The sequence below is a fragment of the Saccoglossus kowalevskii genome, chromosome 18, assembly GCF_978046115.1.
Source record: "Saccoglossus kowalevskii chromosome 18, keSacKowa6.1, whole genome shotgun sequence".
Taxonomy (NCBI): domain Eukaryota; kingdom Metazoa; phylum Hemichordata; class Enteropneusta; family Harrimaniidae; genus Saccoglossus; species Saccoglossus kowalevskii.
In genome coordinates this window covers 24,274,927-24,290,159 of record NC_140658.1, presented here as the reverse complement: position 1 = coordinate 24,290,159, position 15,233 = coordinate 24,274,927, and the positions used below count along the sequence as shown (strand labels likewise).

Below are 15,233 nucleotides of genomic sequence, written 5' to 3'. Positions count from 1 at the left end.
ATATAGGATCATATTTTACCGAGGATATTGATTCGATTTTGCGAGTCACCCCTAGCATTTGTACGCATTCGTTGTCACGAATCACAGGCTTCGATTATAGTCAAATTTGACTACAGTTACTCACAATATGTTATCCGTGCTTGTAATTCAATTCAAAATTGCCGACTGTTGGTCATTTCAGATTTATTTGTACGTGAATATGCCTTTTGTTCGGCATTTTTTTGGTGTGTATTTTCTAGTTTATTTCAAATGTGATGTTGTCTGTAGTCGTAGTTACTAAGGCACATTCTTTAATTGGCGCCTGCATCCTATTTTAGGAAACAAAACATGATGGTGTCACTATTACAAATGTTCAGATTTCATGTCTTTGTAGGTTTCTTATCTAATATTTTAATACATTCACAATAATGCCTAAATTTGAACTGAGTTGTTATATATATATGAATAAATCAAATATGTTCAATTTGTTTAGTGATAACTAAGGAATATGTTTATTTCAAAATATTGTGTTAATATATTTTTATTATATTAGCATAAAATACTTGAAGGTCAGTTATTGTTAGTTTGTCTTATTAAATGTGTTGTCCAGAAGTTGTGTGTGCCCAAAATGTAGGTATTATTCAGTAATTGAGTGTAGCTGAGTTGGCATTTACACACATTTTTTATTACATATTATCCAGTGGACGTGGACCTGAAAAGAGAAGAGAAGCGGGAGTTGGCTTTGCAGTCAAGACGACTTTGGATGGCAAGTTGGCTGGACCCCCAAAGGGTGAGAATTATCGCCTTATGACGATGAGACTCCCCCTTTCTCGTGGACAGAAGTACGTCACGTGCCTATTCCCCACCATGACCAACCCAGATGAGACCAAGGACAGGTTTTATGAAGACCTGAACATTGTCATCACTGCTGTTCCCCGTGCAGACAAACTCAACATTCTTGGTGATTTTAATGCGAGAGTTTGTCGTGATAGTGGCTCCTGGGAAGGAGTGGTCGGGAAGCATGCAACAGCAACGGTCTACTACTCTTCCAGACCTACGTTGAGCATGGTCTTCTGATCACCAACACAGTCTTCAACCTCTCTACCCGCAACAGGACTTCATAGATGCTTCCCCGCTCAAAGCACTGGCATCTCATTGACTATGTCATCGTAAGGAAGAGGGACAGGCAAGACGTATGAGTCTTGAATACCATGTGTTTGACATACCACCACCTTGTTGTCTCCAAGCTCAACCTTTGCATCCAGCTCAGGTCCGCAGGGAGTGAACATCGAGCAGGCTTTTGCCTAAACCTTGGAGCAACGCTTAGACTCCACAGTGCTGGAAGGCCAGGATGTTGACACAGCGTGGGCCGCGCTCCGTGAGATGGTGTACACCACAGCCATGAGTGCCTTGCGCCAGCTACAAGGAAATACATGAGAAATATGATGAGAACTGCAAAGAGATCCAACAGCTGCTAGAGAAAAAGCGTTGTGCCTACAAAGCTCATCTTCATGATCCAAAGTCAGCATCAAAGAAAGACATGCTGAGCAATGTACGGAGCAACATTCGAGTGAAATTGCGCCAGGTGCAGGATGAGATTCAGGGCTTTGCAGACAGGAATGACATGAAGCGCTTCTACGACAGCTTGAAGGAAGTCTATGGCCCCACCACCTCAGGATGACTGTCTCCTCTCCTCAGTGCTGATGTTCAACCCTTATCACTGACAAGGAGAAGGTTTTGGAGAGATGTGCGGAACACTTCGACAGCGTCCTGAATAGGCCTTCCACCATCAACGATGATGCTATTGGCTATCGGCTTCCCAAAGTCAATGGTGGAGAAACCATGGACGCCCTGCCCACCTTGGATGAGATTACAGAAAGCAGTCCGACTACTTTCCAGTGGCAAAGCACCTGGTTTGGTTCCATCCCAGTTGAAATCTATAATGAGGGAGGCACGGCCGTGGTTGAGAAACTCCACCAACTGTTTCAGCCTATCTGACAGCACGAGACAGTGACACATGACTTCAAGAATGCCTCCATCATCCGCCTCTACAAGCACAAAGGAAACTGCCAAAATCAAGTCTACAACAATCATCACTGAATTTTACTGCTGTCCATTGCTAGCAAGATCCTGCCTAGAGTTCTGCTCAACTGCCTCTTCATGCACTTGTAGAAAGGCCTCCTACATGAGAGCCAGTGTGGCTTACGGAAAGAGCGTGGGACTATGGTGTTTGCTGCCCGACAGCTACAGGAGAAGTGTCAAGGACAGAACGCTGAAACTCCACCTATGTCGATCTGACCAAGGCCTTCGAGAGAGGGTCTTTGTAGAATAATGGCAAAGTACGGATGCCCCAGAAAGTTCATCACCATCGTGCAACAGCTACACGACGGCATTCTGGCAAGAGACCAGGACAACGGAGAGATGACTCCTCCATTCCCTGTTTCCAACAGAGTGAAACAAGGCTGCATCCTTGCTCCCACCTTGTTCCGCCTCATGTTCTCAGCCATGCTGACAGATGCATTCAGAGACACTGACATGGGCATCGTCATCAACTACAAGATGGATGGTTCAATGTTCAACCTCAGGAGGCTTCAAGCAAAAATCAAGGTTACAACTGACACCATCAATGACCTCCTGTTTTCCGATAACTGTGCCCTCAACTCTGCCACTGAATCGGACATGCAACACATTTCTATGGGTTATCTTGCAAAAAACAGTTGTGGTTTCTTATTTACAGGTGTTTGAACTGAGTCAGATGTGCTGTTGTTTGTATTTGAAAAGTCGCACACCAAAGGAGACTTTTGATGAAATGCAGGAAACTTATGGTGATAATGCCCCATTCTATGACCTTGTAAAACGCTGGCATCGTGTATAAAAACATGGCCGGAAGTATGTGGAAACTGCTTCCAGACCTGGTCGTCCCTCTTCTGCCATTGATGAGGCATCTGTCCGTCAAGTTGACGCAGCCATTTTTGAAGATCGACGCATTACTGTTCGTCAAATAGCCCAATGGGTCAAGATTAGTACAGGGTATGTGGTATCATTCATGAACATTTGCATATGCATAAGGTGTCTGCCAGATGGATTTTTCACACCTTTCCAGATGCAAGAACACGTCCAATGCTCGAGGATGAATTTGGAGATGTGCCAAGAAGACTGATTACACAGGATGAAACTTGGGTCCATCACTATGAGATCAAAGCCCAGTCAATGCGGTGGACGCACTTGGAATTACCATTTCCAAAGTAGGCAAGGGTGCAGCCCTCCGTGGGCAAGGACATGCTCACAGTCTTCTAGGACCAGGACAGTGTAGTGATGACAGATTTCCTGGCAAAGGGTACTACAATTACAGGAGCCTCTTACATTTCACTTTTGATAAAATTAAGAGAAGCTATCAAAATCAAGAGGCGGGGCAAGATCAGCAAAGGTATCCTCCTCCTTCAGGACAACACTCCGGTTCACAATTCGCATGTCACCAGATCAGAAGCATGGGCGTGTGGCTATGAAATCCACCCCCATTCCTCCTACTTTCCTGACCTTTCACCCGCTGACTTTCATCTTTGAAAGGAAAGCGTTTCCCAGATGATGCAGCCTTGACTTCTGACATGGTTGGAGGACCAACCTGGGGGTGTTCTACAAAAACGGTGTCCAGAGCTGCATTAAACAATGGGAGAAATGAATAACACTGGGGGGTTCCTATGTAGAGAATGACTAATAACTGTGCCTAGTTTTATTAATCTCCTGCTATGTGAAATGGGTCAGGGGCATTACTTATTGAACACGGCTCGTATTTAACATGAATATCGATGTACCTAAAGGACACCGGCTTCCTAACTGGCCAACTTTTCTTGCATAGAATGGGTAATTATAAGTGCATATCACATATTTGCTATTCCTGTGCCAAACGCCAAATACACACATTGACTAACATTTACTGAGATACTTCACTTGTTCTAACAATATGTGGGTGTAACGATTTGAACTTACACCTCGTATAACATATAGTTAAATAGCTTTATTATAATCAAATTACAACTACTGAAGACAGGTGATTAGTTCAGGTGAAATGTTATTAAATACACCGACCTATACCTTTGGACATAAAACGATAACTTGACGTTGACATAGTAGAGGTCGGCGTACACATAATGCTTCTTCAATTGACAAATGAGATTACATGTGTGGTAGTTAATTAATACCAAATCCAAATAAAATACTTATTAACAGACGGCAACAGCAAATAGCAATGTCAACGACATGGGCGGAATCGATCATATGATTGAGCTATGTATAATTATCGAAAAAGCTCTATTGCAAAACAACTGTAATTTTACAAGAAAGAAACAATGTCTAACTTGAGTATTAAACATCACATTTATTTAAACATTTAAGTATTTTTTTACAATGTTCAGAATTGATATAGCTCACTTGTTTATTCTGACAAATATGTGAGTATTCACACAGTAAAACATTACTTTTCAAACATACACGAAAACACTATTGCTATTTTTAGACGCCAAATTGATTAGAATGCATTAATTGATATAGACGTAATACCCCTCGATGTACGTGGAAAATTAGATTCCCGGAAAGGTCTTTTCACCAGCTTCTCTTTCGTGCAGATGTTCTATTATACTTTTCAACTAGATCTTTGATTCTCATCGTCCGATGTTCCAGAAGATTCAGCATCGTGGTTTTCACTTGAGAGAAATATCGTATAATTATTGATATGATGACCAAATGGTTTTTTTGCCTTTATATTGTTATGATCATTTGTTCACAGCAAACAAATTTAGTATAATCTAAATACTACAATTCCATGTATAATAATAGCTGTTATATACCCACCATGTACACTTGACTGTTCGTTTCAATTTATTTTTCAAGTCATTCAAGTCCAATAAATAGAGTGTCTTCTTTCTCCCCTTGAAAGAGAAATATCGTGTCTTTAGTATATAACCGAGAATATAACTTTGATATAGCATAAACGGTGCTAACCCAATCTGTAAGGTGTGTTCTAGAATTGGTTTTCCAGTTACCATTGGTCGTTCCAGTCATTAACTGTTGTGGTATCCATTCAATATAGCTATACCAGGAAAAGAATAAATGAGCACACTCTCTGACATATTTTTGAATATATTTTAAAGGTTGTTGGTAAAAAATATTTAAATATCTTTCCAATTTCACCATACCTTTTCTTTGAATGTAACCTCTATTACATCTTCTCTCTCTTCCTCGTCGACGCTATATTCTTCTGCATAGGGATTTTCGTATTCACGAATATCTTTGCTGAATTCCTCTCGTTTTTCGTCAGATAAGTTGTCCTCCATGATTAGAATAATCTTCGATCTTTGCATCATTGCATTTGAACTAGCTTTGTCATATATGCTGTGAACAAATGTTATAATATATGTTACAATTGGAGGAATTAATTGTATGTAGTAATCAAGTAGAACTTATATCGGATATACCTTTATCAGTTCATTACATCGTAGCAGCTGATCGTCATCAGCCAATCTACAAGCAGAGCAATGAAATCTTAATCAAATTGATGACACAAACAGTGAACATAACGCCATTTTATTGTTAACAGCACGTCTGTTGTCTTTCCCATACAAATGCGTCAATATCAAGTAATTTAACCATATTTTGTTGGTATGGCAAACCCTCAGAAATGTGACATGATAAAAGTAACAGGATTAACGACACTTCAGTAGTGTATATCTACGTATTAATTGTGTTTTATATAATACCTTGCATTCTAATACTAATTTCAGCTAAGGTAGAGGGAAATTCATTTTTTTAATTAAAGGAAGTAACATTTCAGAGGCTGTGGTGGACCAGAGAGAGGCTGTTTGGTTTGGTTAATTTATTCAGTAGTTGTATAACGCTTTATCCACCAAAACAACAAAGTATCAATGCGTAAACGACTTCCGAAGTCAGAAGTGGCACCCCTGGTTTCTTTGAGACTAGTATTACGCTTAACGTCATCACGGCGCGTAACGCTGCAGATAGCAGGCTCGGTGAATATAGATGTATCTTCTCCACTTGCATATATTTTTAAAGTGTAAAGCTAGCATGCTAATTAAGAAATCGTAATACATTTCGTTGTAAGTTTTCTTGTGGTCAAAGATAGACAACTAACTAGCTCAGTAAGTTTAGCATCGGTGCATCTTTTCCACATAGCATGCGATCGTAAATCCAAAAGGAAAGCACGGGTCACGGTTAAACTATTCCTCGTTAATTCATGTCACCACCGTGGTTAATATTTCGTAGAAGACTAATTCCAAAACAAAATTATTAGGAAAGGTTTGGCTAAAGTTGACCAACTCAGTCATTTCAATTTTCATAGAGATTATGCCACTAAAGTGTACAAATTAGTAAACTACTCTTCCTTTCTGACGTATCTTACCTGGAAAACCTGTAAGACAACATGGCAATGAGCAGATTCAGGTATATTATAGCTGCTATAGCCAGATAGGTCCCAACCAAAAGATCTGCCATAACACGATGTATATCCCGTAATTCCTGCAGTGGGACATTGATTTTATATTAATGGGCGAGGAGATATAGTATCATGTGTAAACGTGGCGACGATCGATTGATTTTCAGAAGGTATGCATCTGCCTCATATAGTAAACTTGTCTAATAATACAACTCATCTTTGATATTGACATTCTAAATTTAATTCTCAAAAGAAACTGTTCAAAATCAAAATATAATCAGAGATTTTGAATGACAAATACTGCGAGAGTTTTTTCTTGAATGCCGTGCAAGGTCACAAAAAAGACTTAATTTATGTTCCTATTTATATCGACTATTATGATAATTATTAATATAATAGACGATGTATATATCAACATAAATTCAGTACCAAGTTTCCGATGTTAAGTCATTTGTTGCAGACATACACAAGTCACGGTATTATGAAAATTCCAAAATTAAATTAATGAATTCGAGTTGGATTTTAAAAAACTCACCCTATAATTATAGTCATCCACTAGTGCCATGCGGAACAGAGTGGATATAGTTGCACTAACTGACTCGTAAAATTCAGTACCCCCAAATATCATCCAAAATGAGCACGCTGAGAAGGTATAAAAAGCAACATTATTATTATTGCGATTAGATAATTAAAACTCACTACAAAATATGGATATTCTACAGTTTGAATGTTTCATCAAACAAAAAGTAGACAAACTATTACGTTTCCGACACTCAAAGACACAAAAAAGATTCATGATTTGAAAACCAGTTCAATTACCCCAACGTTATTTCCTCAAACAAAAGTGTCTTAGACGCGCCCATCCCATTTATTCTGCGTTATCAAACACATCGTTAATTCAAAATAATATCAATTTTCTATTTAATATTTAGGTAGGATGAAATAATAATAAGCGACTTACTATACGGTAAAAAAAACACTAAGGCAAGCCCTATAAATTTAATAATATCTATGATAATACCATAGATTACAGCGATGAAAGGACCTTGAATAAAAATAGTATATTAATATTATTGTAGCAGACAGTTATAACCAGTGGTGAAACAAATAGTATTGTCAATATTTGAAAGTTTTAGATTGAATCGTACCATTCCTAATATCAAAATTTGGACAAGTGTGTGCCCTTTTTTGTATTAGACACGTGAATACGAGCGAATTAGGCGTCCGTCCGAAAAGAGATATTTGGTGTTCCGAAAAGTATGGGATCATTTTCTTTCATTATTGTCCTAGTCAAGATTGACATAGTCACTCATACATTACGACAACGCAGTCACATGCAGTTGTCAATTGGAACGTATTTGCCTTCAGCCATTAACGTCAGTTTGATATTAAGAAGGCGATATAAGATGATGTGAATAATGGAATGGCGTATTGTAGCGTCGATGTTATTCATGATTGTATCCAGAATGGTAAAGTAATGCATAACATGTTATATTAGTACCACGTGTTTTGTATATTCTTGAACTCACCATTGTCGATATGATATGAAGAGAATAACTGAGTCGAGTTATTTAGTTTAAATCTTACCCAAGGGTGTGAAAGGTCTGATTGGCTTGAATAATCGAAACCAAACAAAAAGAATTGTGAATGCAAACCATCCCAAATGCATCTTCCCTGCCACGCTTTCATTTTCCCAGTGGTCGGCGTCATCTTCATCTTCATTCGTGTCATTGTGCTGTGGGTGACATAGTTCATCTGATGCAATGCCAATATCTACCAAATGAGTTAAAACTACCACCATCAGGAGAAAATACACAAACCAATCGAAGTAATTCCTGAAAACAATATGTTGAATAATTGTTCATTTGTATATAGTAGAATTCGGTAATTAGTTGTATGTGACACATGGAAATATATTCTATCGTGAAACACGTTTGTATATCGCACTCTGGTGATCCTTGTCAACTGTTTGGTACACGGTAAATTAATTATGTTATTCTTCCATATACTATTTACAAACTTATAACTCACTACATGCATGCAGTTTAGCGTTTAGGTACATTACACAAAAATGTTATTTTTAGTAATGAGAATAGCATGACTCTGGTTCAACCACAATAACATCAATCACAGAAACATTACTATAATATAAACAGGCAGTGAGATGCGGAGTAACATCAGGCAATTACGCCTCGTAATAAAAGCAGACGCGTACTTCTTACTCTATAACGCACTGACATTGTTCGAGTTAGATTAAATAACAACCAGCAGAGACGAATACATTGGTGAAAACAATATAATTACAGGCAAACTACGAACTTGTACACATGCAACAAACGGGATTTGAACTTGCGACACGGCAAATGTAACTAGCCATTGTAAACAGTCCAATGTTAGTCCAATGGCTAACGTTTGCGATGATCGAATATTTCGGTGATTTAGGTAAACATTAAAAAAATTAAATGTTGAAAAATGTGTACTGCTGTGACAGTAAGATATCATCAATCGTGTTTTTTGTTTAATCTTTCAATAGATGGCCAACTTACCAATAATCATAAAAGTATGGCGGACACCTATTCTTAATACTTGGTTCTGGTTTAAAAGTTTCTTGTTTTTCATACATATCAAGACTCTTATGTATACGCTTTAGCAATACAGTCAAATTCTGCGATGTATATTTGAAGAAAACACAGATTATCACGAAATGAATGTATTCATTAGTCGTGTCAATCCAATGATGGTACGCTGTTATACTATAGTTACTTTCACACTGAAATATTCGTTTTTAATACTGGTATAGCGGTCTAACAATACAAAGTGTTATGAACAAAGTAACATACATATTCAAAAAAATATTAAGTGTATAGAGCCAACTCTAATCGTTTATATTGCGTTTCAACAAATAAACAAGGTAATTCATAGAAAAGAATGGCATGTTAAAAAAATGTAGTCATGATTCAGTGATACACTACCCTCTGAGGGTCACTCTAACGTAAGTAACATATTTGTTAGCACGTATTTGAAACACGTTTAGGTCAATTTAATGTGTGTATGCTTGTGCGATTAGCTAAATAAACGAACAAGAAACAGTTATTAACTTTAGCAATAATAAAGTACCCTGTGTCGTTTCAATCCGGTTTCAATGAGAAATTATTTATTGTTAAATCTGAATAAACAAATTACAAATTCATAACATCACCTCCACTCTTTTATTGGATCTCTTATATTCATGACATTCCTTGATAATGAACCAAATTGTGCATCCAATAGCAATCGCCTGAGAATAGAGTTACAATAGATTGTTAAGATAACATATTTATCTGATCTGGAAGTGATGCCAATGACTTTCATCGAATGCGCCATCTTCGAATTACAAAAAGAATTATGCGTTTCTTACCCATAGTAACACACGCAACAAGTCGAACGGAAATTCATAACATCCACGAGCATGAGGTTTTATCATTGCTAAATTCCACCACAACATAGCAAATATTATGTTGAAGATTAAATCTTTTATTGCTTCCCTCCTAAAAGAAACAATAAAACACTAGTTATTTTGATGATTCACAATTCAAATTCATTTATTATTATACATCTGTCACCGTAACGCCATAAGTTACAGCGTGCTGTAATTTTACGGGGTATTTTCATCCTGCCATATAAGGAAATGCGAATTCCAAATATGAAATGAATACACGCGTAAGCGTCCTCTAATAATAAAAACAAACATGGCTACCACCAGGGTTTGACTGGACTCTACAAAAAGAAATTCGCTTGTTCTGTTCTAAACTTTTTGCATTCTCATAATGTATTCTTGAGGGAAAAGATGCGCGTCGGTAGATACTCCCGATGTACTCTCTTCGTTCAACCTTTAAGGTATTCTAATAACCTCTTATTATCCTGAAAAAAATTGCTGGGAACTCTGTCGTCGTACCGAACTTCTGCCATGCATACATTTGGGGAACGCCATCGTAAGAATGTGATGGTAATTTGAGGAGATATTATATAAATGACAGCCTAGCGTCTTCCACGGAGAATTTGGAGAACGCCGTAGTGAGAACATGGTGAAAACACAGTAAAGAATTACCAGGCAAACTTTTTCCACTTCCGTTTACTAATTTGTTTTATAACGGGATGATCGATGAGTTCAAAGAGATTATTATCAACAATAACTTGCAGCTGCAAAAAAAGAAATATGACATGTAATATCACAGTCTATTATATAATAACATATAATAACAAAGCCTGGTACCGCGATACAAAACATAGATTAGTAGAAAATGAGCTATTGATTAGGTTGTACCATTGTACACTAGTATGTGGTAAATAATGATCAAGTTATTATCAAATGTATAAGTCGAAACTAATAACTCAAATATTTCATACCGGGCTTCGTGCATAACCTGAAACGAAATCGAAAATATTTAGCTTGTTAATAACACCAACATCCAACATAACTTAATAAACCAATCAACACTGATTCGTACACATACAGTAGTGGAGTACAAAATTTCATTTAAAATATAGCTACTTGATAGCTACTTACAAATTACGAAACAACGAATGGTTTAGCCACGTTACCTTTTAGTCCACCCACTCGCCAAACTAAACCTCTATACATTCACAATACTGAATAGGTATTCCAATAGAAAATGATATAGTTTGGGTGAATTGAATCACTTAAAATTTAGTCACAAAGTTGGGACCCATTCTATGTTTGAACTTAATAGATAAATAGATTTTCATAGATTGTATTATTATTCCTTCGATATGCTAAAACCAGGACTATAAGACGCATTATCAATGAAAAATTACACCCTAAAAATAAATACTAAAATAAAGTAACAAAACACAGAGATGTTATAGAGAATATATTGAAATGTTTTTTTAGTATGTAACTAAAAATTATCACTCACCTTTCTTATTTTTCCTTTCCGGTTCCAATATATCTAGCTGATATTTCTCACAACGTTTATCAGAATCCTTCACATACAGCTTGTCCAATGCACGTTTTGCCTACGTACATAACATTTCATCACGGTAAATTACAACGGTAAAAAAACTGAAAATAACGTATCTATCGCCACGCATAACGATATATATATATAGTCCTTACCAGTTTCAAAACAAATATTGGAAATCTGCTTTCATTGGCATTTGACATTTGACTACGCTGCCACTTAATTATTTGTAATCAGTGCGTGTGAAGCAAGATTTAATACGACAATAACATATAGTTTTAGACACTGTTTACAATTTGTCAAACACAATAACTGATAAATATCTAAGGAGCACAATGTCGGCTGCACATGACTAATATTTATTTCTATAAAGTTACGCTGTCGTGTGTTAGTATTCGAGTAATTGGTGTTAATGTACAAATTTAAATTGACTTAAGATTGGGCATCACTATAAGATAAATCTAAAAGAAAACTTAAAGACACAAATAGCTTACCATGTGTACCATATTCGCATTTAACATAAAAGTAATACATGACTCGTTGTTTTCATCAATTATGTCTACGTTGGCCCCACTGCTTAGCAGCAGCCTGCAAACCTTGGTGTGATCTGTGAAATAAAAAAAAGAGTAGTTGCAAAAAAAATTCTCGTTATGCGAGTTTATTTTTTTTATTGCAACTGGGTACAAGAAATACAATTTATATCTACATAAAATGCACCAACTCAAAGCCAAAACAAATCAAAACGAAGAAATCAATTAGCTTATCCCTGCTGGTCACGATATTGAAGTATCCATGCCAATCACTTACCCACCCCTAGAGATAACTATTATACAGATCCACCTACTTTTAATGGCTGCAAGCATCAATGGTGTTCGACCATGTTTATCTTGCGCATCGATTTTTTCTGTTTTCAACAGTGTAATTATGTTGTCATATTCACCATTATATGCTGCCCGATGGAGTGAATCTGGTTCCTTATCTATATGGAATGCTATGTACATAGAAAACTGTTAAAATCAGGCGATTATCTACGACGTGACATTTTAAAATTACTCGTTGTAGTAAAAACAAAATGAAATTTCATACACATTTTGCGTCCATTGACATCTGCCCGTGTATGAAAATCAAAATCTATCAATATTTCAAATGACAATTGTGCATGAAACTAAAACGGCGCATGCAGTGATGCCTTTCGCAATTTTAATCCACTGTTCTATACAATTTCTTGTAGAGTTATTTATGTATTGCATTAATAAATGATACTGAATGCGAATTTAAATGGTATTAATGAACAAAATAGAAAATCCGTCGATTTGTTTCATTTGTAAATGAAAACAAATCATTGGTTGCATGTTTAACAAATCCACAACCATCTTCTATATGCGTTGTGTTGACTCAAAAATGTAATGCATATATTTCAAAAAACCTTTTCCCAGAGACGATATGCATACATTTCGAAATATTTTAGTTAGTATGATATCAGAATAATGTATTTGCCATTTATTACTTATTAATAAATTACCTGGATTGGTGATAGCAGACTGGTACTGGCAGTCAACGAGGTCAACAATGTTTATTGCCAGTATCGGTGTAATTGAATGGGTTTCATAAATAAGTACATTCAACATGTGTTATAATGCTTCTTACTATTTGATTTAAAAAATAGTCTAATTATATATTTTTTTTAAATTTGACCTTACTTTTCATGGATCAACTTTTAAAACTTGTCATCTAATGGGAGTTGAATTCAATGTGCGACATTACTCAACATAAGAAATGATTTATAACATCGTTAATGGTAGAGATGTATTTACCTGACTGTATCTTTGTTTCGTTTTGTCTTTCTTCTTCCGGTTCGTTATTATCGTCATCCGGTGATACTTTACTACCTTTCATCATGCTGTTGCTTCTATTGATTCTAGAAAACAATTTCTTTTTGTGTTATAGTCATAGCAACGTGGTTAATCTACATAAATATGAACGAGAATATTGAAATGTTTAATATTTATTTATTGTTTACTTGTAGATGAGTTGACGGATGCGACATTGTGCGCGGATGACAGATTTGTAAATTACTGGTATGACAGATGACTAAGAACCTGAATTTGATTTCAGGAAGGCTACTGTATGCCGATATTGTCTCGAATATTGTAAACAAATTTTAACTACATCAACGCCTCAGTAATGATGGGGATTTATGTTAGTAAGGCATGGACTTTATCATCATTTATTATCATTGTTCTGTGTGACGTATGTGTATTTTCATTATTGTCTTTATCTAGATTGTAAATCGCGAATGCTGTATTAACCCCGATATGTTTATCAGATGAACTACCAGGAATTTTAGATCGACTTTTTACTCGACCGAGAAAAGCCGGAGATTGGTGTTGCGACAAATTGTATTTTATACATGTGTCAGGTGGGCAATTTAGATCACAATCGACACCTGAGCTTGGGTATCGGCTAATATTTCAACGCAAACGGGGTCACTCAACATTCGCACGCTAGCAGCAGCAAATAGACTGTACAAATTGTATAACAATCGGAAAATTTAATGTTAAACTTATCGTCTCTTGCATTTGCGCTACCGAACATGTCCAACGATATTTATAGTTTCAGTAAGATAAATGTACTCCAAACAACATAAATGGGAAATATAAAACGCCAGGCGATTTATGGGAACAAATACGTTTCAGCAATCTTCGTACTCATATATTTTAGCCCCGATTGAACCCCGAACAATGCTACAATTCCAAACCTGGAATAGACACATAGACAATGTTGGTGTTATATACACAGTAATGTAATCCATTTTATTGTAATACTACTCACCTCAAATTCGCACTTTATATGAAACAACATAGGATCATCAGTTGCGTAAAGTCTGCGCGCATTCGACCATTGTGCCCCAGCCTGAATATGTTTTCTTGGTACAGACACGTGCATTTAAAAAAAAATGTTTGTCTGTTGCCATAGTGAGAGCAGCCATAATACATGCTGATTGGCTATTACGGGGCACCTATGAATGCCAATAAAATCATTACATGCATTACTGCAGAAAATAGCAATGGAATTTAATATAACAAGACCATCAAGTAGATTAGGCTTTATGGTTTGCTTTGTGCTTTAACATTATCAACATTGCGTTTTACAATGTCAATTGCTGAAGGCCAATTCAAAAATAGATGGGCTTGGCATTTTACAAATATTGGGAATACGTGATAATATGATGATGCCCATTATTGATCATTATTGATTTTCAACAGCTAATCTATTATACATTAGTCGGTGAATACACGACCTATGGTCAAGCCCTCATAACACCTGCAGAGGAAGGAGGAACTGACCCGGACAAATGTTCCTGAAAAATGACTCGGAACATATTTTGCATTGGTCAAAGTAGCGTTACTTAAACTCGCGTATCTACAATAAGCGGGTATTGTTATGGTTGTCTAATTATGTATCTAATTAACTCATACATGTGAGCAAATCTTAGTATCCTTCTCTAATCACCAACATTTTTTCATAACCGTGTGTGTACACGAATTCAATCAAAGAGAAACAAGATCTTCCAACGTGATTATTATTCAAGGTCGTATGATCAAATGTCTAGTCGGTAAAGGGGCATTGCAAGTTGATACGTGTGCATATGATTTAATGATGTTATGTTTATTCAGACTGGAATGACGCATGTCAATCAAACTGACATGCACCATTTTATACTAAGATAGCATCCATTATAACATTATGTTTGCTTCTGTGAAGAAGAAACTCGCATACTGTGCATTCTGCTAAATAATGAATTATAGACTATGGGGTGAGATGATTTTTAAGCTCGTCTTGTTCTC

At 36.5% G+C, this 15,233-nt stretch overlaps 2 protein-coding genes across 2 annotated transcripts; both read right to left on the bottom strand.

Moving 5' to 3' along the window:
* Positions 1-4,330: 4,330 nt before the first annotated feature.
* Positions 4,331-7,052, bottom strand: LOC146731959 (uncharacterized). Its single transcript, XM_085493128.1, has 5 exons — positions 6,960-7,052; positions 6,392-6,507; positions 5,172-5,367; positions 4,828-4,904; positions 4,331-4,679 (listed from the first exon to the last, which is right to left on the bottom strand). The coding sequence occupies exons 1-5, from the start codon at positions 7,050-7,052 to the stop codon at positions 4,619-4,621; spliced, it is 543 nt and encodes a 180-aa protein (XP_085349254.1). The 3' UTR covers positions 4,331-4,618.
* A 3,455-nt stretch (positions 7,053-10,507) lies between these two features.
* On the bottom strand, positions 10,508-14,303 carry LOC146731958 (uncharacterized). Its single transcript, XM_085493021.1, has 7 exons — positions 14,218-14,303; positions 13,200-13,303; positions 12,230-12,376; positions 11,880-11,992; positions 11,341-11,440; positions 10,811-10,827; positions 10,508-10,603 (listed from the first exon to the last, which is right to left on the bottom strand). Exons 2-7 carry the CDS (start codon positions 13,282-13,284, stop codon positions 10,508-10,510), a joined length of 558 nt encoding a protein of 185 aa, XP_085349147.1. The 5' UTR covers positions 13,285-13,303; positions 14,218-14,303.
* Between the last annotated feature and the right edge of the window lie 930 nt (positions 14,304-15,233).